We start from the raw sequence: 16,286 nt of genomic DNA on the forward strand, positions 1-16,286 counted from the left end.
TCTATGGTGGAACAGTATAAATTTAAACAAAGGGCGGCCATTCCAAGACCCAGTGCCACAATACGTAATAACAACAGATGCCTCCATGACAGGGTGGGGAGCACACCTCGATCAACACAGCATACAAGGACAATGGAACGTACATCAAACAAAACTGCATATAAATCACCTAGAAATGCTAGCAGTTTTTCACGCATTGCAGGCTTTCCAACCAATTATAACTCACAAATACATTCTTGTCAAAACAGACAACATGACAACTATGTATTATCTAAACAAACAGGGGGGGACACACTCAACGCAGTTGAGTCTTCTAGCACAGAAAATATGGCGGTGGGCAATTCACAACCACATTCGCCTAATAGCGCAGTTTATTCCAGGGATCCAGAATCAACTTGCAGACAATCTCTCTCGAGATCACCAACAAGTCCACAAATGGGAAATTCACCCCCAAGTTCTAAACACTTACTTCAGACTCTGGGGAACACCTCAAATAGACTTGTTTGCAACAAGAGAGAACGCAAAATGCCAAAACTTCGCATCCAGATACCCACACAGGCAGTCCCAAGCAATGCCCTATGGATGAACTGGTCAGGGATATTTGCCTACGCTTTTCCTCCTCTCCCTCTCCTTCCTTATCTGGTAAACAAATTGAGTCAAAACAAACTCAAACTCATTTTAATAGCACCAACTTGGGCAAGGCAACCCTGGTACACAACACTGCTAGACCTATCAGTAGTACCCCACATCAAATTGCCCAACAGGCCGGATCTGTTAACACAACACAACCAACAGATCAGACATCCAGATCCAGCATCGCTGAATCTAGCAATCTGGCTCCTGAAATCCTAGAATTCAGACACTTACAACTTACCCAAGAATGTATGGAAGTCATAAAGCAAGCCAGAAGGCCGTCCACTAGGCACTGCTATACAAGTAAATGGAAGAGGTTTGTCTGCTACTGCCATCATAATCAGATCCAACCTATACACGCAACTCCAAAGGATGTAGTGGGTTACTTGCTTCACTTACAGAAATCTAGCCTAGCCTTCTCTTCCATTAAAATACACCTTGCGGCAATATCTGCATACCTGCAGACTACCTATTCAACTTCCCTATATAGGATACCAGTCATTAAAGCATTCATGGAAGGGCTTAGAAGAATTATACCACCAAGAACACCACCTGTTCCTTCATGGAACTTAAATGTTGTCTTAACAAGACTCATGGGTCCACCTTTTGAACCCATGCACTCTTGCGAAATACAGTTCCTCACCTGGAAGGTTGCATTTCTCATCGCCATTACATCTCTAAGAAGAGTAAGCGAAATTCAGGCGTTTACAATACAAGAACCTTTTATACAGCTACACAAAAATAAAGTCGTCCTAAGGACTAATCCTAAATTTTTACCAAAGGTTATTTCACCGTTCCACCTAAATCAAACAGTGGAACTACCAGTGTTCTTTCCACAGCCAGATTCCGTAGCTGAGAGGGCACTACATACATTAGATGTCAAAAGAGCATTAATGTACTACATTGACAGAACGAAAAACATCAGAAAGACTAAACAACTATTTATTGCATTCCAAAAACCTCATGCAGGAAACCCAATATCAAAACAAGGTATAGCCAGATGGATAGTTAAATGCATCCAAATCTGCTACCTTAAAGCAAAACGACAACTGCCCATTACACCAAGGGCACACTCAACCAGAAAAAAAGGTGCTACCATGGCCTTTCTAGGAAACATCCCAATGCAAGAAATATGTAAGGCAGCCACATGGTCTACGCCACACACGTTCACCAAGCACTACTGTGTAGACGTGCTATCCGCACAGCAAGCCACAGTAGGTCAAGCCGTGTTAAGAACGTTATTTCAAACCACTTCCATTCCTACAGGCTGAACCACCGCTTTTGGGGAGATAACTGCTTACTAGTCTATGCAGAACATGTGTATCTACAGCGACAGATGCCATCGAACTGAAAATGTCACTTACCCAGTGTACATCTGTTCGTGGCATCAGTCGCTGGAGATTCACATGTGCCCACCCACCTCCCCGGGAGCCTGTAGCAATTCGGAAGTTAGCTTCAACTTTGTATATTTGTGTATATATATTATTTTAACCTTAAATAGGTACATACTTAGTCACTCCATCGCATGGGCACTATTACTACAACACAACTCCTACCTCACCCTCTGCGGGGAAAACAATCGAAGATGGAGTCGACGCCCATGCGCAATGGAGACAGAAGGAGGAGTCACTCGGTCCCGTGACTCGAAAGACTTCTTCGAAGAAAAACAACTTGTAACACTCTGACCCAACACCAGATGGCGAGCTATGCAGAACATGTGAATCTCCAGCGACTGATGCCACGAACAGATGTACACTGGGTAAGTGACATTTTCATTATCAACAAATAAATATAAAGAAAAATGAAATGTTTAACTTACCATAGCAGCTTCCAGCACATCTCAACACATCCTTGATGCTCAGCAGTCTGTGGTACCAAGCGCTAGGTCCCACAGCCAACTCCCTTAACCTATCCAGACCCTGTGCTGCTCTCCATCCAAGTAAGGCAGCTTCGGTTGGAGAGGTTTGAAATGTGCATGTTTGGATGGCCATCACAAGATAGCTGGCCAAACCAACATGCCCACTTCGAACTGAAGTGGCCACTCCTTCCTGCTGCAAAGCTGCAGCAATGGCCCACTGGCTCCACTTCACCCTCACACTCTTTTTGACTGGCAGAGTAAAAAATAAAAATAGTTATAAAATCATTTTATTACCATTTTATTTTTCACACTTGTTGCGGAGTGACACTTCTTATGGAGGAACAGCAGATTTAGATACCTTTCATTTTTAACTTTTTTCTTTCTTTCTTACCTTTTTTCCGTTCATGGTCATCAATGGGCATTTTTATGCTCCATCATCACACACTCTGCAGGAAAACAATCTTATCTATGGAGTTGATGCCCATGCACATTACCAGTCGTAGGAAGAGTCATTTTACCTTGTGACTCGAAAGACTTATTTGAGGAAACACAGGTTGTACATGTCCAAGCCCAACACTAGATGGCAGGAGTATGCAGAGCATGTGAATCGACAGCACTACATGCCACTAACAGATGCTTACAGAGTAAAAAAGAAGCATTTGCCTTCTCATTCATTACCCTGAACATGAAATGCCAGAATACCCCAAATTCTGGCAGTCTACTATGTCAGATAAGACGTCACTAAATCTGTTATAGTTCTGAAATTGCATAGCATTTTTAAAGAAATCACCTACAGTACCACTAAAGAAACTGGCTTTCAAGCCAGAAAAGTAAAAGGTTTGCAACAGGAGGTTCAAGAATTACTTCTAAAAGATGCAATAATGGAAGTGCTAACTCGCAAGATGAAGGCAATGATATATTCAATGCACTTCACAGTTCAAAACAGGATTTGATATTAAGATCAATATAAGATCTATACTTAGAAAACGTACTCATCAAGACACCGAAATTTCAAATGCCAATACTCCAAGAAGTTATAATATCCCCGGAGCACCATTGACCTGAAAGATGCATACTTTCATATACCAATGCACCCTGCATGTTGAAAATGTCTCAGTTTTGTGAGGAACAGTTCTCATTACCAGTCCAATATGGGTCTATTTGGGATGGTGATGGTGTTATACAAAGCTATTGGCACTAGCATCAGCTTATCCTCCGAGGAGGCAGTTCATGTATATCTGTACTTAAATGTTTGGCTTGTCACAGCAAGTTCTTTTCAGCAATGTTAGTGCAGACCTCAAAAAGAAGTGGACCTATTACGTCAGTTGGTGATCACAGTGATTTTGAAAACAAAATCGTCAATGCCACAAATGTGAAATATGTTTCAGAGGGTATTTCTGAACACAGAATTACATATCTCATACAGAAGATGGCACTGGCACTGCTGTAACAAACCCATACCAAATGTCACAGGCTCTGGCAGTGAAAACTGTGACCAAATCACTAGGAATTGTGGCACCATGGAGTCATTTGATCAATAATGCAAAGCTTAACATGAAACCATTTCAAGAATGGTTGAACATTCATTGCCCTCAATTGAAGGATAAAAATTAACGTGGAATGATGCAAACATATAAAAAGGCTGGCACGTCAAGACACCAATAGCAGATGCAATCATTACAACAAATACTTTGCAATTGGATTGGGAAGTACACCTCCACAATCTGAAAGTAAGAAGTTACTGATCAGAACATGATGCAAGGAAGCACATAAATTATCTGGAGTGAAAGATTGTGTTCTTCGTACTGAAGGCTTTCAAGATTCCGATTCAAGGGGAAGTAATACAAATACTCACAGCCAACAACAACAGCAATGTTTTGTCGGAAGAAGCGAGGGGCAACATTTTATACTCACTGTTAAAACCAGTTTAAGAATTCTCTGAGCAGTGAGCCAGGCACTTCCCACGAGTATGAATTGAAACACAACTTGTGGGATGTATATTTAGCACATGAGTAAAACCAAACATAGATTTTTACCTACATTCAAAGGGGAATGCACTTTTGATAAGTTGGTAGGAAAATGTAAATACTCACTTCCTCGGACCACTTATCTAAGTAGGGATTAACAAGCTCCAAATATCTAAATAAAGAGCTCATATTAATAGTGCCGAAATGGGCATACATAGGCCCTCATTCTGACCTTGGCGGGCGGCGGAGGCCGCCCGCCAAAGTCCCGCCGTCAGGTTACCGTTCCGCGGTCGAAAGACCGCGGCGGTAATTCTGACTTTCCCGCTGGGCTGGCGGGCAGTCGCCTTCAGACCGCCAGCCAGCCCAGCGGGAAACAGGCTTCCACGAAGAAGCCGGCTCGGAATCGAGCCGGCGGAGTGGAAGCTGTGCGACAGGTGCAGTTGCACCCGTCGCGTATTTCACTGTCTGCACAGCAGACAGTGAAATACATGTAGGGGCCCTCTTACGGGGGCCCCTGCAATGCCCATGCCAGTGGCATGGGCACTGCAGGGGCCCCCAGGGGCCCCGCGACCCCCCCTACCGCCATCCGGATCTCGGCGGTCCGACCGCCGGGATCTGGATGGCGGTAGGGGGGGTCGGAATCCCCGCGGCGGTGCAGCAAGCTGCGCCGCCGCGGAGGATTCAATGGGGCCGCGGTACACTGGCGGGACCCCGCCAGTGGTGCCGGTCCGACCGCGGCTTTACCGCCGCGGTCGGAATCCCCATTGGAGCACCGCCGGCCTGTCGGCGGTGCTCCCGCGGTCCTCCGCCCTGGCGGTCAAAGACCGCCAGGGTCAGAATGACCACCATAGTCACTAGTGGGCATAGTTACTGTGTCCCATACGAAAGGACACAGTAACTATGTAAAATAAAAAATATATCACCCAGATTCTCAGTGTCTACAACCAGCAGCCTGGATGCTAAGCTCCTATAGTTCAATGTCTAAACTTCTAGGAAAAGAATTGGAAGCCATTAAAGAAGCTAGAAGCCCATCCATAGAAACAGGTTAATGCATCGAAATAGAGCAGATACATAAACCGATGTACAAAAGACAAAAAAAAGTTGAGTACGTTTGTCAACTATTGAAGCATACATGAGGGAAGGGTTGCATCGGGCCTGATTTTCTTGATACCACTTGTAGGAAAGTACCCTCTTTCTTGGCATGGTTTACCCCTATTTTCTGCCTGTTGTCATTTTGTTTGACTGTGTTCATTGGGATCCTGCTAACAATAGTGATTATGCTCTCTCCCTTCTAACTTAGTTACTTTCACCCCATATTTGGCATACTGGTACCTCCATATAAGACCCTAGTGTATGGTACACAGGTACCCAGGGAATTGGGATACCAGGGGATCCCCATGGGCTGCACCATGTATTCTGCCACCCATTGGGAGCCCATGCAAAGTTTTCTGCAGGCCTGCCATTGCAGTCTGCGTGAAAAAGGGCATGCACCCTTTTCACCACAGGTCACTGCAGCAGGTCCCTCACTGTAAGTCACCCCTATGGCAGGCCGTCCTAGCCCAGAGGGCAGGGTGCAAGTACTTGTGTGTGAGAGCACCCCTGCACTAGCAGAGGTGCCCCCATGAACTACAGTGCCATTTTCATGGACTTCGTGAATGTGGGGAGGCCATTTTATGCGTGTGCTGGACATAGGTCACTATCTATGTCCAGCTACATAATGATAACACCGAACCTAGGCATGTTTGGTATCAAACATGTTGGAAGCGTACCTCAGTTCTGTTGCCAGCTCTGGAAGTATGATTCCATGCACTCTGGGAGTTGCTGAGAGGACCCCCAGCATTGCTTCTACCAGCCTTCTAGGTTTTCTGGGCAGCCCAAGCTGCTGCCACTCCTTAGACAGGTTTCTGCCCTTCTGCTGCTTGAACAGCTGAGCTGAAGCCCAAGAAGGCAAAACAAAGGATTTCCTTTGGGAGATAGGGGTAACACCCTCTCCTTTTTGAAATGGGTGTTACATGGCTTGGGAGGGGTAGCCTCCCAAGCCACTGGTGTTGTTTGAAGGGCACATTTGGAGCTCTCCGTGCATAAACCAGTCTACACTGGTTCAGGGACCTCCAGGCCCTGCTCTGGTGCGAAACTGGACAGTGGAAAGGGGAGTGACCACTCTCCTATCCATCACAACACCAGGGGTGATGCCCAGAGCTCCTCCAGAGGGTCCCTTGGCTCTGCCATCTTGAATCCAAGTTTGAAATTGACTTCTGGGAGCGTTTGAGTGTCCAGGCCAGGCAGGTGATGTCAGAGCCCCCTCCTGATAGGTGGTCACCTGGCTTTGTGACCAATCCCCCTTTCAGGGCTATTTAGCGTCTCTCTCTCTTGGGTGGGTCCTTAGATTTGGCTTGCAAGACTCCTGCAGGACTCCTCTGCAACCTCTACTTCAACTTCTAGCTACTAGAACCGCGACTGGACCCTTCAGGAACCGACAATCTGCATCCGTGATGAAGACTCTGCTTGCAACATTGTTTCCATGGCTCCTTCCAGCTTCTTTAACATTTCCCCGGATGTGCATCCTCTGAGGGTTGCAAGTCTTTAACCTGCATGAGAAGGAAGAAGGAATCTCCCTTGGAGTGAAGGTGTCGCTCCCCTGCATCCGCAGGCACCAATTGCAACGATGGCTGGCTGCGTGGAACTCCTCTCATCCTGAGCTGCGTGGATCCTGCATCACTTGTGGTGGTCCAGAGTAGTCCTCTTGGTCCTCTCTGCCAGCTTTCCAACTTTGGTAGAGATAAGCCCTTGCCTTCCCATGCAGGACAGTACCCCCATGCACTGGGTCTCTTGCAACTGTCAAGGCTTGTTTGCATCCTCCAAGGGATTTTCAGGCTTTCAGGAGCCCCAGCCCCCAGCACTCCTTCCTGTGATGCACAGCCCTCTGCGTGGTTCTCCTGCGGTGTAGAACCCTTCTCTAGACGTGCTGCGCGGGCTCTTTTGCGACTCCTGTGTCCCCATCCTGTGGGACACCTGTGGGTGTGGGCTCTGTGTCGCAGAGGGTCCCATGTGACTCTCTCTCCTGAGTTGAGTCCTCCTGGGCCTTGCTGGTCCCCGGCAGCTCCACTTTCTGCCAACCGCAACTTTGGTCTTTGCCAAGGCTTGTTAGTGGAATACTTGCACCAAAACCCGACTGTGATTCTTCTTGCAGCGTGGGAAGTCATCTGCATCCCTCAGGAATTCTTCACCGACTCCAGGGCTGCAGTGCTGACATTCTTCACATCACCGATGACCAACTCCTGCAATCCTACACTGGTGGGTAGGGGCTCCGGCCCCAACTGGACTCTTCTGTGACTTCTGGACTTGGTCCCCTTCTTCCACAGGTCTTCTTCTTCAGGAATCCACTGATGGCTTCTGCGAGTCTTGTCTGGGTGTTGCACTTTCTTCTTTTTCTTCCTTTTGGATGGTTTGGGGAAAATCTAGTAATTTACTCCTTTCCTCCTGGTCGCTAGTGGGGCAGTGTGGTACTTACCTTTGTGGTTTCCTAGTACCCCCAGCTCCCTGTACACATTCCACTTACCTAGGTGGGGGTCCTGTGCTCGCATTCCATTTTTTTAGTATATGGTTTGGGCTCCTCCTAGGGTCACTATTGTCTAACTGCATTTGCACTGTTTTCTATCACTTTCTATGCCTATTGCTGGTAACTAGTGTATATATTTAGTGTGTTACTTACCTCCTATTGGAGGGTTGCCTCTCTAGTACTTTTTGGTATTGTGTCACTAAAATATGGTACCTTTATTTCTGTAACACTGAATGTTTTCTTTCATGTGTGTAAGAGCTGTGTGCCTACAGTGCTCTTGCATGAGCTTTGCATGTCTCCTAGATAGGCCTTGGCTGCTCATCCACAGCTACCTCTAGAGAGCCTGGCTTCTAGACACTGCCTACACTACACTAATAGGGGATACCTGGTATAAGGTGTAAGTACCTTAGGTGCCCACCACACACCAGGCCAGCTTCCTACACCATTGCTTAAAAACAGCTTTTTGGAAGAAGCAAATGGATCATGGCCCCACAGTGAAAACCAGGTCTGCAACATACCTTAAATTGAGTTCTAGCTGGATTAATAAAAATAATTTTGAACCTATGTGTTAATGTTTACATTTGTAACTCTAAAAAGAGCTTTTTAGTAATAATTACATACCTAAGGAGAGAAAATAAATTGCATGTTTACTGCTTGAACAGCATTATGTACGCATTTACAAGAATAAGGTGGACATGCAAAGCTGTTCAGAATTCATATGAATCAATCAATTCAACTTTGAATTCTTTGGATGTTAGGTTGGTCAGTTATGTACGATCTTCAGGGGACTGAAGGTATTACGAAGACAAATCCGTTTTTTGTAGCACATGTCCTCTACATTTTAGGGGTATTTGTTTAGAAAGGGACATTTGCTACACGGATTGTTCAGAGTATACAAATGTATTTCATGCTAGCAGATACTAGACAGTAAGCCAATGGCATGTTTACCTAGGAAAAAGGAAACAGTTTTAGCTTTTATTTGCCAATATTTGTCTAGATGACAAATGAACCTGAGAAGCATGATTATCTACACACACCTTCCCAATGCAAAGCATAATTGTGTAGATATACAAACCCCAAAGACAGCCATAGTGTGTTAAATGGTGTTAAAGTATTTAATTTGTGCAACTATCAGCTTAAACCATTCACCAGAAGCGAATACCACTACAAACTATAGGCATTGGAAATGACTTGTTTGCACAGAAGTGCATCTAAGCAAATATTTGTGCTTCTAAACTATAATCTTTTTAGAGTTCATAATTATTTGTTTCATTCAATCTTCCACACTTCTCCATAGGCTATGAGCGAGGTGGGTGTGTGGCACTGGCTACAGGACGCTCCATGGGCCTCTGGGAGGTGAAAGACTGTGTCACATTCAGGGCCAAGTACATCTGCAGGCAAAACACTGGTCTCCCTGATTTGCCATCCCCTTACCCAACACCTAGCCTCACTGGATCCTGTCCAGAAGACTGGAATTCGGACCCCAGCCTACGTCATTGTTATAAGGTAACAGGGATGATTTTCACACAAAAAAACTAACGGCAGTTGAAAGATTGATTTGCAGCTCTATAGTCTTGGCAGACGTTGTCACATTACATTCACTCTTTTTTTTTTTTGGGCCTTCGGATTTGCCCCATGACTTTGCTATGCACTGATGTCTGTGACAGACCCATATTCGAGAGTGAGTGTAAGATGCAAGCCTCTCATATAGGCAAAGTAGTACTTAGGTGGTTAAAGTAGTGAAGCAGGAAGTGGACATTCTGGGAGTGAAGGTTATTCTTTGGCACTTATGGTGGGCCTAAAACTGGTCCTATATTTGAGTTTTATTATTGATGGGGTAGATGCTGTACAAAGTAAGAAAAGTGGATGAGTGTCTTATTGAACTGGGGCATTGTTTTTCATTTCCATGACATCAGCAGTCACTGACATGGTCAGTTTATTATGCTGTCATGAGTTGTCGGAATAAATTTTGTTTCACAAGACTTTGCATGACTTCTTCTCATTATTATCTCTTTTCTCCCTCCCTCCTTGGCAGGCCTTTCGCTCAGATAACTGGCAGGAGAAGAAGACATGGATTCAGGCACAGCTCTTTTGCCAAGAGCTAGGTGCCAAACTGCTCAGTTTATCCAGTTCTGAGGAGGAGCATTTTGTGGCTCGCATGATGGACAGGATCTATGGGTGAGAATCTTTATTGAGGGATTCAGAAGCTGACAGCTGTTCTGAGGGTCTGCATAGTGGAAGGATCTTTATACAAGGATCTGTGACAGTTCTGGGAGCAAATTCAATTTTAGACTTATTTTTAGATGCTCTGGGCAGTTGAATAAAAGCACAGAAGTCCAGAAGTAAAGTGCATGAAGTTAGCCAACAGTGTGAATAATGACTTAGGACCTAGTGTTGTGTTCTTTCTAGTAAACACTTCCTCCCTCAGCCCCTTTTTACTAGCTAGGTTCTTCTCCCTTGACCTAAATTCACCTCTAGACAATATATTCCTGCTGACCACTTTTTGTTGCATGTGCTGCCATGTTTTCTTTCAAGAATTCTTTGGTTTCTGTATATCTCGGGACTGATCCTTTAGCCTACAGACCTTCAGAACAAAGGCTCCATCTTAGAATGTTTTGTTCCGCCATTAGGTATTGATGTCTGAACTCGAGCTCCAGGACCGTTGACCATTTCTCCATTACTTTCTATTCCAGTTATTGAGTGATGATTCAAATACACCCTCCCATCTCCCCTGAAGAGACATCCTGGTATTGCCAATTAGTCACAATACACAGTACATACTTTAAAGCTCTCTATTTCCTTTACTACACTCCATTTACATTACTCCCATACAAATGAAAAAGCTGAGTTTGACTCTTTTTCCTGGTGTATTGTGGGTTAAGGAAGGATTCATGGCATATCTCAGCACTGAATGTTCCTTTGAAGTTAAGCAACGGGCAAACGTTCATGCCCAACACCAGATGTCAGGAGTATGCAGAGCATGTGTGTAAAGAAATGGCTCCCTGTTGCAGTTACCCCCCACTTTTTGCCTGATACTGATGCTGACTTGACTGAGAAGTGTTCTGGGACCCTGCTAACCAGGCCCCAGCACCAGTGTTCTTTCACCTAAAATGTACCATTGTTTCCACAATTGGCACACCCTGGCATCCAGATAAGTCCCTTGTAACTGGTACCTCTGGTACCAAGGGCCCTGATGCCAGGGAAGGTCTCTAAGGACTGCAGCATGTATTATGCCACCCTAGAGACCCCTCACTCAGCACAGACACACTGCTTACAAGCCTGTGTGTGCTAGTGAGAACAAAATGAGTAAGTCGACATGGCACTCCCCTCAGGGTGCCATGCCAGCCTCTCACTGCCTATGCAGTATATGTAAGACACCCCTCTAGCAGGCCTTACAGCCCTAAGGCAGGGTGCACTATACCATAGGTGAGGGTACCAGTGCATGAGCACTGTGCCCCTACAGTGTCTAAGCAAAACCTTAGACATTGTAAGTGCAGGGTAGCCATAAGAGTATATGGTCTGGGAGTCCATCTTACACGAACTCCACAGCACCATAATGGCTACACTGAAAACTGGGAAGTTTGGTATCAAACTTCTCAGCACAATAAATGCACACTGATGCCAGTGTACATTTTATTGTAAAATACACCACAGAGGGCACCTTAGAGGTGCCCCCTGAAACTTAACCAACTATCTGTGTAGGCTGACTGGTTCCAGCAGCCTGCCACACTAGAGACATGTTGCTGGCCCCATGGGGAGAGTGCCTTTGTCACTCTGAGGCCAGTAACAAAGCCTGCACTGGGTGGAGATGCTAACACCTCCCCCAGGCAGGAACTGTAACACCTGGCGGTGAGCCTCAAAGGCTCACCCCTTTGTCACAGCCCAGCAGGGCACTCCAGCTTAGTGGAGTTGCCCGCCCCCTCCGGCCACGGCCCCCACTTTTGGCGGCAAGGCTGGAGGGAACAAAGAAAGCAACAAGGAGGAGTCACTGGCCAGTCAGGACAGCCCCTAAGGTGTCCTGAGCTGAGGTGACTCTAACTTTTAGAAATCCTCCATCTTGCAGATGGAGGATTCCCCCAATAGGGTTAGGATTGTGACCCCCTCCCCTTGGGAGGAGGCACAAAGAGGGTGTACCCACCCTCAGGGCTAGTAGCCATTGGCTACTAACCCCCCAGACCTAAACACGCCCTTAAATTTAGTATTTAAGGGCTACCCTGCACCCTAAAGAATTAGATTACTGCAACAACAAGAAGAAGGACTGCCTAGCTGAAAACCCCTGCAGAGGAAGACCAGAAGACAACAACTGCCTTGGCTCCAGAAACTCACCGGCCTGTCTCCTGCCTTCCAAAGAACTCTGCTCCAGCGACGCCTTCCAAAGGGACCAGCGACCTCTGAATCCTCTGAGGACTGCCCTGCTTCGACGACGACAAGAAACTCCCGAGGACAGCGGACCTGCTCCAAAAAGACTGCAACTTTGTTTCAAGAAGCAGCTTTAAAGAACCCTGCAACTCCCCGCAAGAGGCGTGAGACTTGCAACACTGCACCCGGCGACCCCGACTCGGCTGGTGGAGAACCAACACCTCAGGGAGGACCCCCGGACTACTCTACGACTGTGAGTACCAAAACCTGTCCCCCCTGAGCCCCCACAGCGCCGCCTGCAGAGGGAATCCCGAGGCTTCCCCTGACCGCGACTCTCTGAAACCTAAGTCCCGACGCCTGGAAAAGACCCTGCACCCGCAGCCCCCAGGACCTGAAGGACCGGACTTTCACTGCAGAAGTGACCCCCAGGAGTCCCTCTCCCTTGCCCAAGTGGAGGTTTCCCCGAGGAAGCCCCCCCTTACCTGCCTGCAGCGCTGAAGAGATCCCTTGATCTCTCATTGACTTACATTGCGAATCCGACGCTTGTTCTAACACTGCACCCGGCCGCCCCCGCGCCGCTGAGGGTGAAATTTCTGTGTGGGCTTGTGTCCCCCCCGGTGCCCTACAAAACCCCCCTGGTCTGCCCTCCGAAGACGCGGGTACTTACCTGCAAGCAGACCGGAACCGGGGCACCCCCTTCTCTCCATTGAAGCCTATGCGTTTTGGGCACCACTTTGAACTCTGCACCTGACCGGCCCTGAGCTGCTGGTGTGGTAACTTTGGGGTTGCTCTGAACCCCCAACGGTGGGCTACCTTGGACCAAGAACTGAACCCTGTAAGTGTCTTACTTACCTGGTAAAACTAACCAAAACTTACCTCCCCCAGGAACTGTGAAAATTGCACTGTGTCCACTTTTAAAGTAGCTATTTGTGAATAACTTGAAAAGTATACATGCAATTGAAATGATTCAAAGTTCCTAATGTACTTACCTGCAATACCTTTCAAACAAGATATTACATGTTAAATTTGAACCTGTGGTTCTTAAAATAAACTAAGAAAATATATTTTTCTATACAAAAACCTGTTGGCCTGGAATTGTCTCTGAGGGTGTGTTCCTCATTTATTGCCTGTGTGTATGTACAACAAATGCTTAACACTACTCCTTTGATAAGCCTACTGCTCGACCACGCTACCACAAAATAGAGCATTAGTATTATCTCTTTTTGCCACTATCTTACCTCTAAGGGGAACTATGGACTCTGTGCATACTATTCCTTACTTTGAAATAGTGCATACAGAGCCAACTTCCTACACCCGAGCTCGGCAGTACTGCTGCCCAAATCCAGCAGTCTTGTTACTATAACGGGAGTCTCTATGACACCCCAAGTGTATTAAAAAAATACATAAAAAATACCTTTATTTACCGTTTAGCTTCCCTATCAAGGATCAGGTTCCTCCTGTCTCTTTAGCTGTCCATACTACCCACAAGCACACCTGTGCCCAGGCCACTTGTGATGCTCCGCCTCCAGACAAAGACAGCAAAAAGATAGATGCAGCAGGTAACAGGAGGGTGGCAGTCAGGGCAGCAACATAGTGGCGTATAGCCACGTCTGTGACACTCCTATGTGTGTAACATACGCCCCAGTTGGAGGAGATTCAGGAACTCCTTCTCCCAGAAAAATAGAAAACATGCGGGGTAAAAAATTGTGCCCAAGAGCAACATTATTTTTAACACCAGTATTCGCTATGTGATCGATCCAGTGGACAGAGCCTCTAGACTCAATGCTCGCATCATCCTCTGTATCTCGGAGCTGGAATGGAATGGCCAGAAGCATCACATCAACCACATGTTTGACAGGGGACAACTTTTGGGGCCACAGGTTGATGGTGTTCTGAAGAAAATAAAGAAAGATACAGAAACAGTAAAATACACGTGAATGCTTCAGACCACGCCATACCTTTGCAAACAGCAGCTTAGGGGATGAAAAACAACATCACCCAGGCAGCTTCACTCCACCCCAGAGTCAGAAGCCGTCCTTTCACTAGCAAGCTGGGTAAGGCTACAACAAAGGTTTCTGCGTGGTAACAACAGTGACTTACCCCACCTCCCTCCTGCTCACATGTCACTATTTCCTCTTCGTTGGGATGAAATCATGTCCGATTTGTTGGTTCTAGTGGTGATCCTGCATTGTTAATACCTTGAACTAAACTCATCCCCTCCAAACATCCCACGCCTTTACATGTACCCTCAGCAAAGAATACCGCTGCTCTCATTCAGGAAGCATTGCATGCTGTCTCACAGGAGTGCATTATAGAGAGAGAGGCCCTGCAGCATCATGGAAGTTGCTTTTACCATTTCCTTCCTCAAAAGTGATGGCTCCCTCCATCTTCTCAACCACTACATCCTACCAGAACATTTTTGCGGTAAAATGCTGCAGAATGTCATCTCCTATTTCAGCAGGGCAACTGCAAAACTGCAGTAGATCTCAAGAATACCTGTTGCCACATACCCATCAACCTTGCTCATCAACGATATGTTTGTTTTGTGGTAAGTGGACAACACTACCAATTTAAAGTACTTCCTTTCGGAGCCACCAAGTCCCCAAGGGTGTTCACAAAGTGCCTGGCAATGGTGGCCACAAATTTGAGAAGGTAGGGCATACATGTCTCTCCCTGTGTTGACAGTTGGCTGATCAAGCGCGGTAGCGGGCTGGGCTTAACATTAAACACTACCAAGCCCTACCTTCCTCCTCTGCAGATTCAACCTATCCTAGGTTCTGGGCTGGTCACAGTCACGGGAAAAGCTTACCCCAACCAATAGAGTTTGGTGGACCACCAGCAGCTGCTACTTCTTTTTCAGCCCAATCGTAACTTACTGTGAAAACTGCTGAATCTTTGAGAACATCTATTGTTGGCACAGGCCACAGCTAACCTCAGCCTTCCCCATGAAAGGGAGGCTTGACCACCCACAACACGGGTCTGTTATGCTGCCAAAATGGAAAGATTTGTTCCACTGTATTTCCAAGAACCTGGGACGCCTAAGCTCTACTGCCCAGGACTTCAGTTTCAGCCAGCATTAGCAAAAAGCAGCATTTACCTACACTGTCATTCGCTTAACACAGCCTATGTGCAGAAATAGGAACATTGATCCCTCTTTAGAATTCTTGTTTTTAAGGCCTTTATGGAGGGTCTCCTGAGGATTAGAACCCGTAGAGTGCCTTCTGCTCTCATGTAAAATCTCAATTATAGTCCTCACGCGGCTAATGGCGCCACCCTTTGAACATCTGCATTAATGCCTCCTTTAGTTCAGTCTGCTGGAAGGGTGACTTTTCTGGGTAGCCATTACATAACTCAGATTCATTAGGGAACTGCAAGCACTCACCCCTAAGGTGCCCTTCATTCAGGTCCACAAAGACAGGGTTTTTCAAAGAGTCAGTCCTAAATTCCTTACTAAGGTGGAGTCACCTTTCCTCCTTAACCAAACCATAGAGCGCTCAGTCTTCATCCAGCAACCTGATTTAGTTAAAAAAAAGGTGCTGCATATATTAGATTTAGATAGAGCTCTTGTGTATTACATTGACATGACCAAGCCTTTCTATAAATCTGATCAGCTCTTTGTTTCCTTTGCAAAACCTCACAGAGGGTAACCTATCTCCAGGTCAAGACAGGCATAGCTAGGCAGATAGTCAAATGTATCCAAACCTATCTGTTTCTCCCACAGTGCACACCACTCATAAAAAGAAGTGAATATGGGCTTCCTAGGATATATTCCACTAACCAATATTTCTAAGGCAGCCACATGATGAACACCACAAACCTTCCCAAGCACCCCTGTATTAGGTGGTAAACAGACCACAAGGGCTAGACGGTGTTAAGGACTTCGTTCAAGACATCTTCATCATCATATTAC

General features: G+C 46.3%; 1 protein-coding gene across 2 annotated transcripts in view; it reads left to right on the plus strand.

The window, feature by feature from the left end:
- The window catches only part of MRC2 (mannose receptor C-type 2), a 761,492-nt gene that overhangs the window by 260,406 nt on the left and 484,800 nt on the right, over positions 1-16,286 (plus strand). For both annotated transcript variants that reach the window (XM_069237988.1, XM_069237989.1), the window contains exons 12-13: positions 9,315-9,523; positions 10,053-10,195. In XM_069237988.1, the coding sequence (XP_069094089.1) occupies positions 9,315-9,523; positions 10,053-10,195 (352 nt within the window). The remainder of the gene's footprint in view (positions 1-9,314; positions 9,524-10,052; positions 10,196-16,286) is intronic.

The sequence above is a fragment of the Pleurodeles waltl genome, chromosome 6 (genome assembly GCF_031143425.1).
Source record: "Pleurodeles waltl isolate 20211129_DDA chromosome 6, aPleWal1.hap1.20221129, whole genome shotgun sequence".
NCBI lineage: Eukaryota > Metazoa > Chordata > Amphibia > Caudata > Salamandridae > Pleurodeles > Pleurodeles waltl.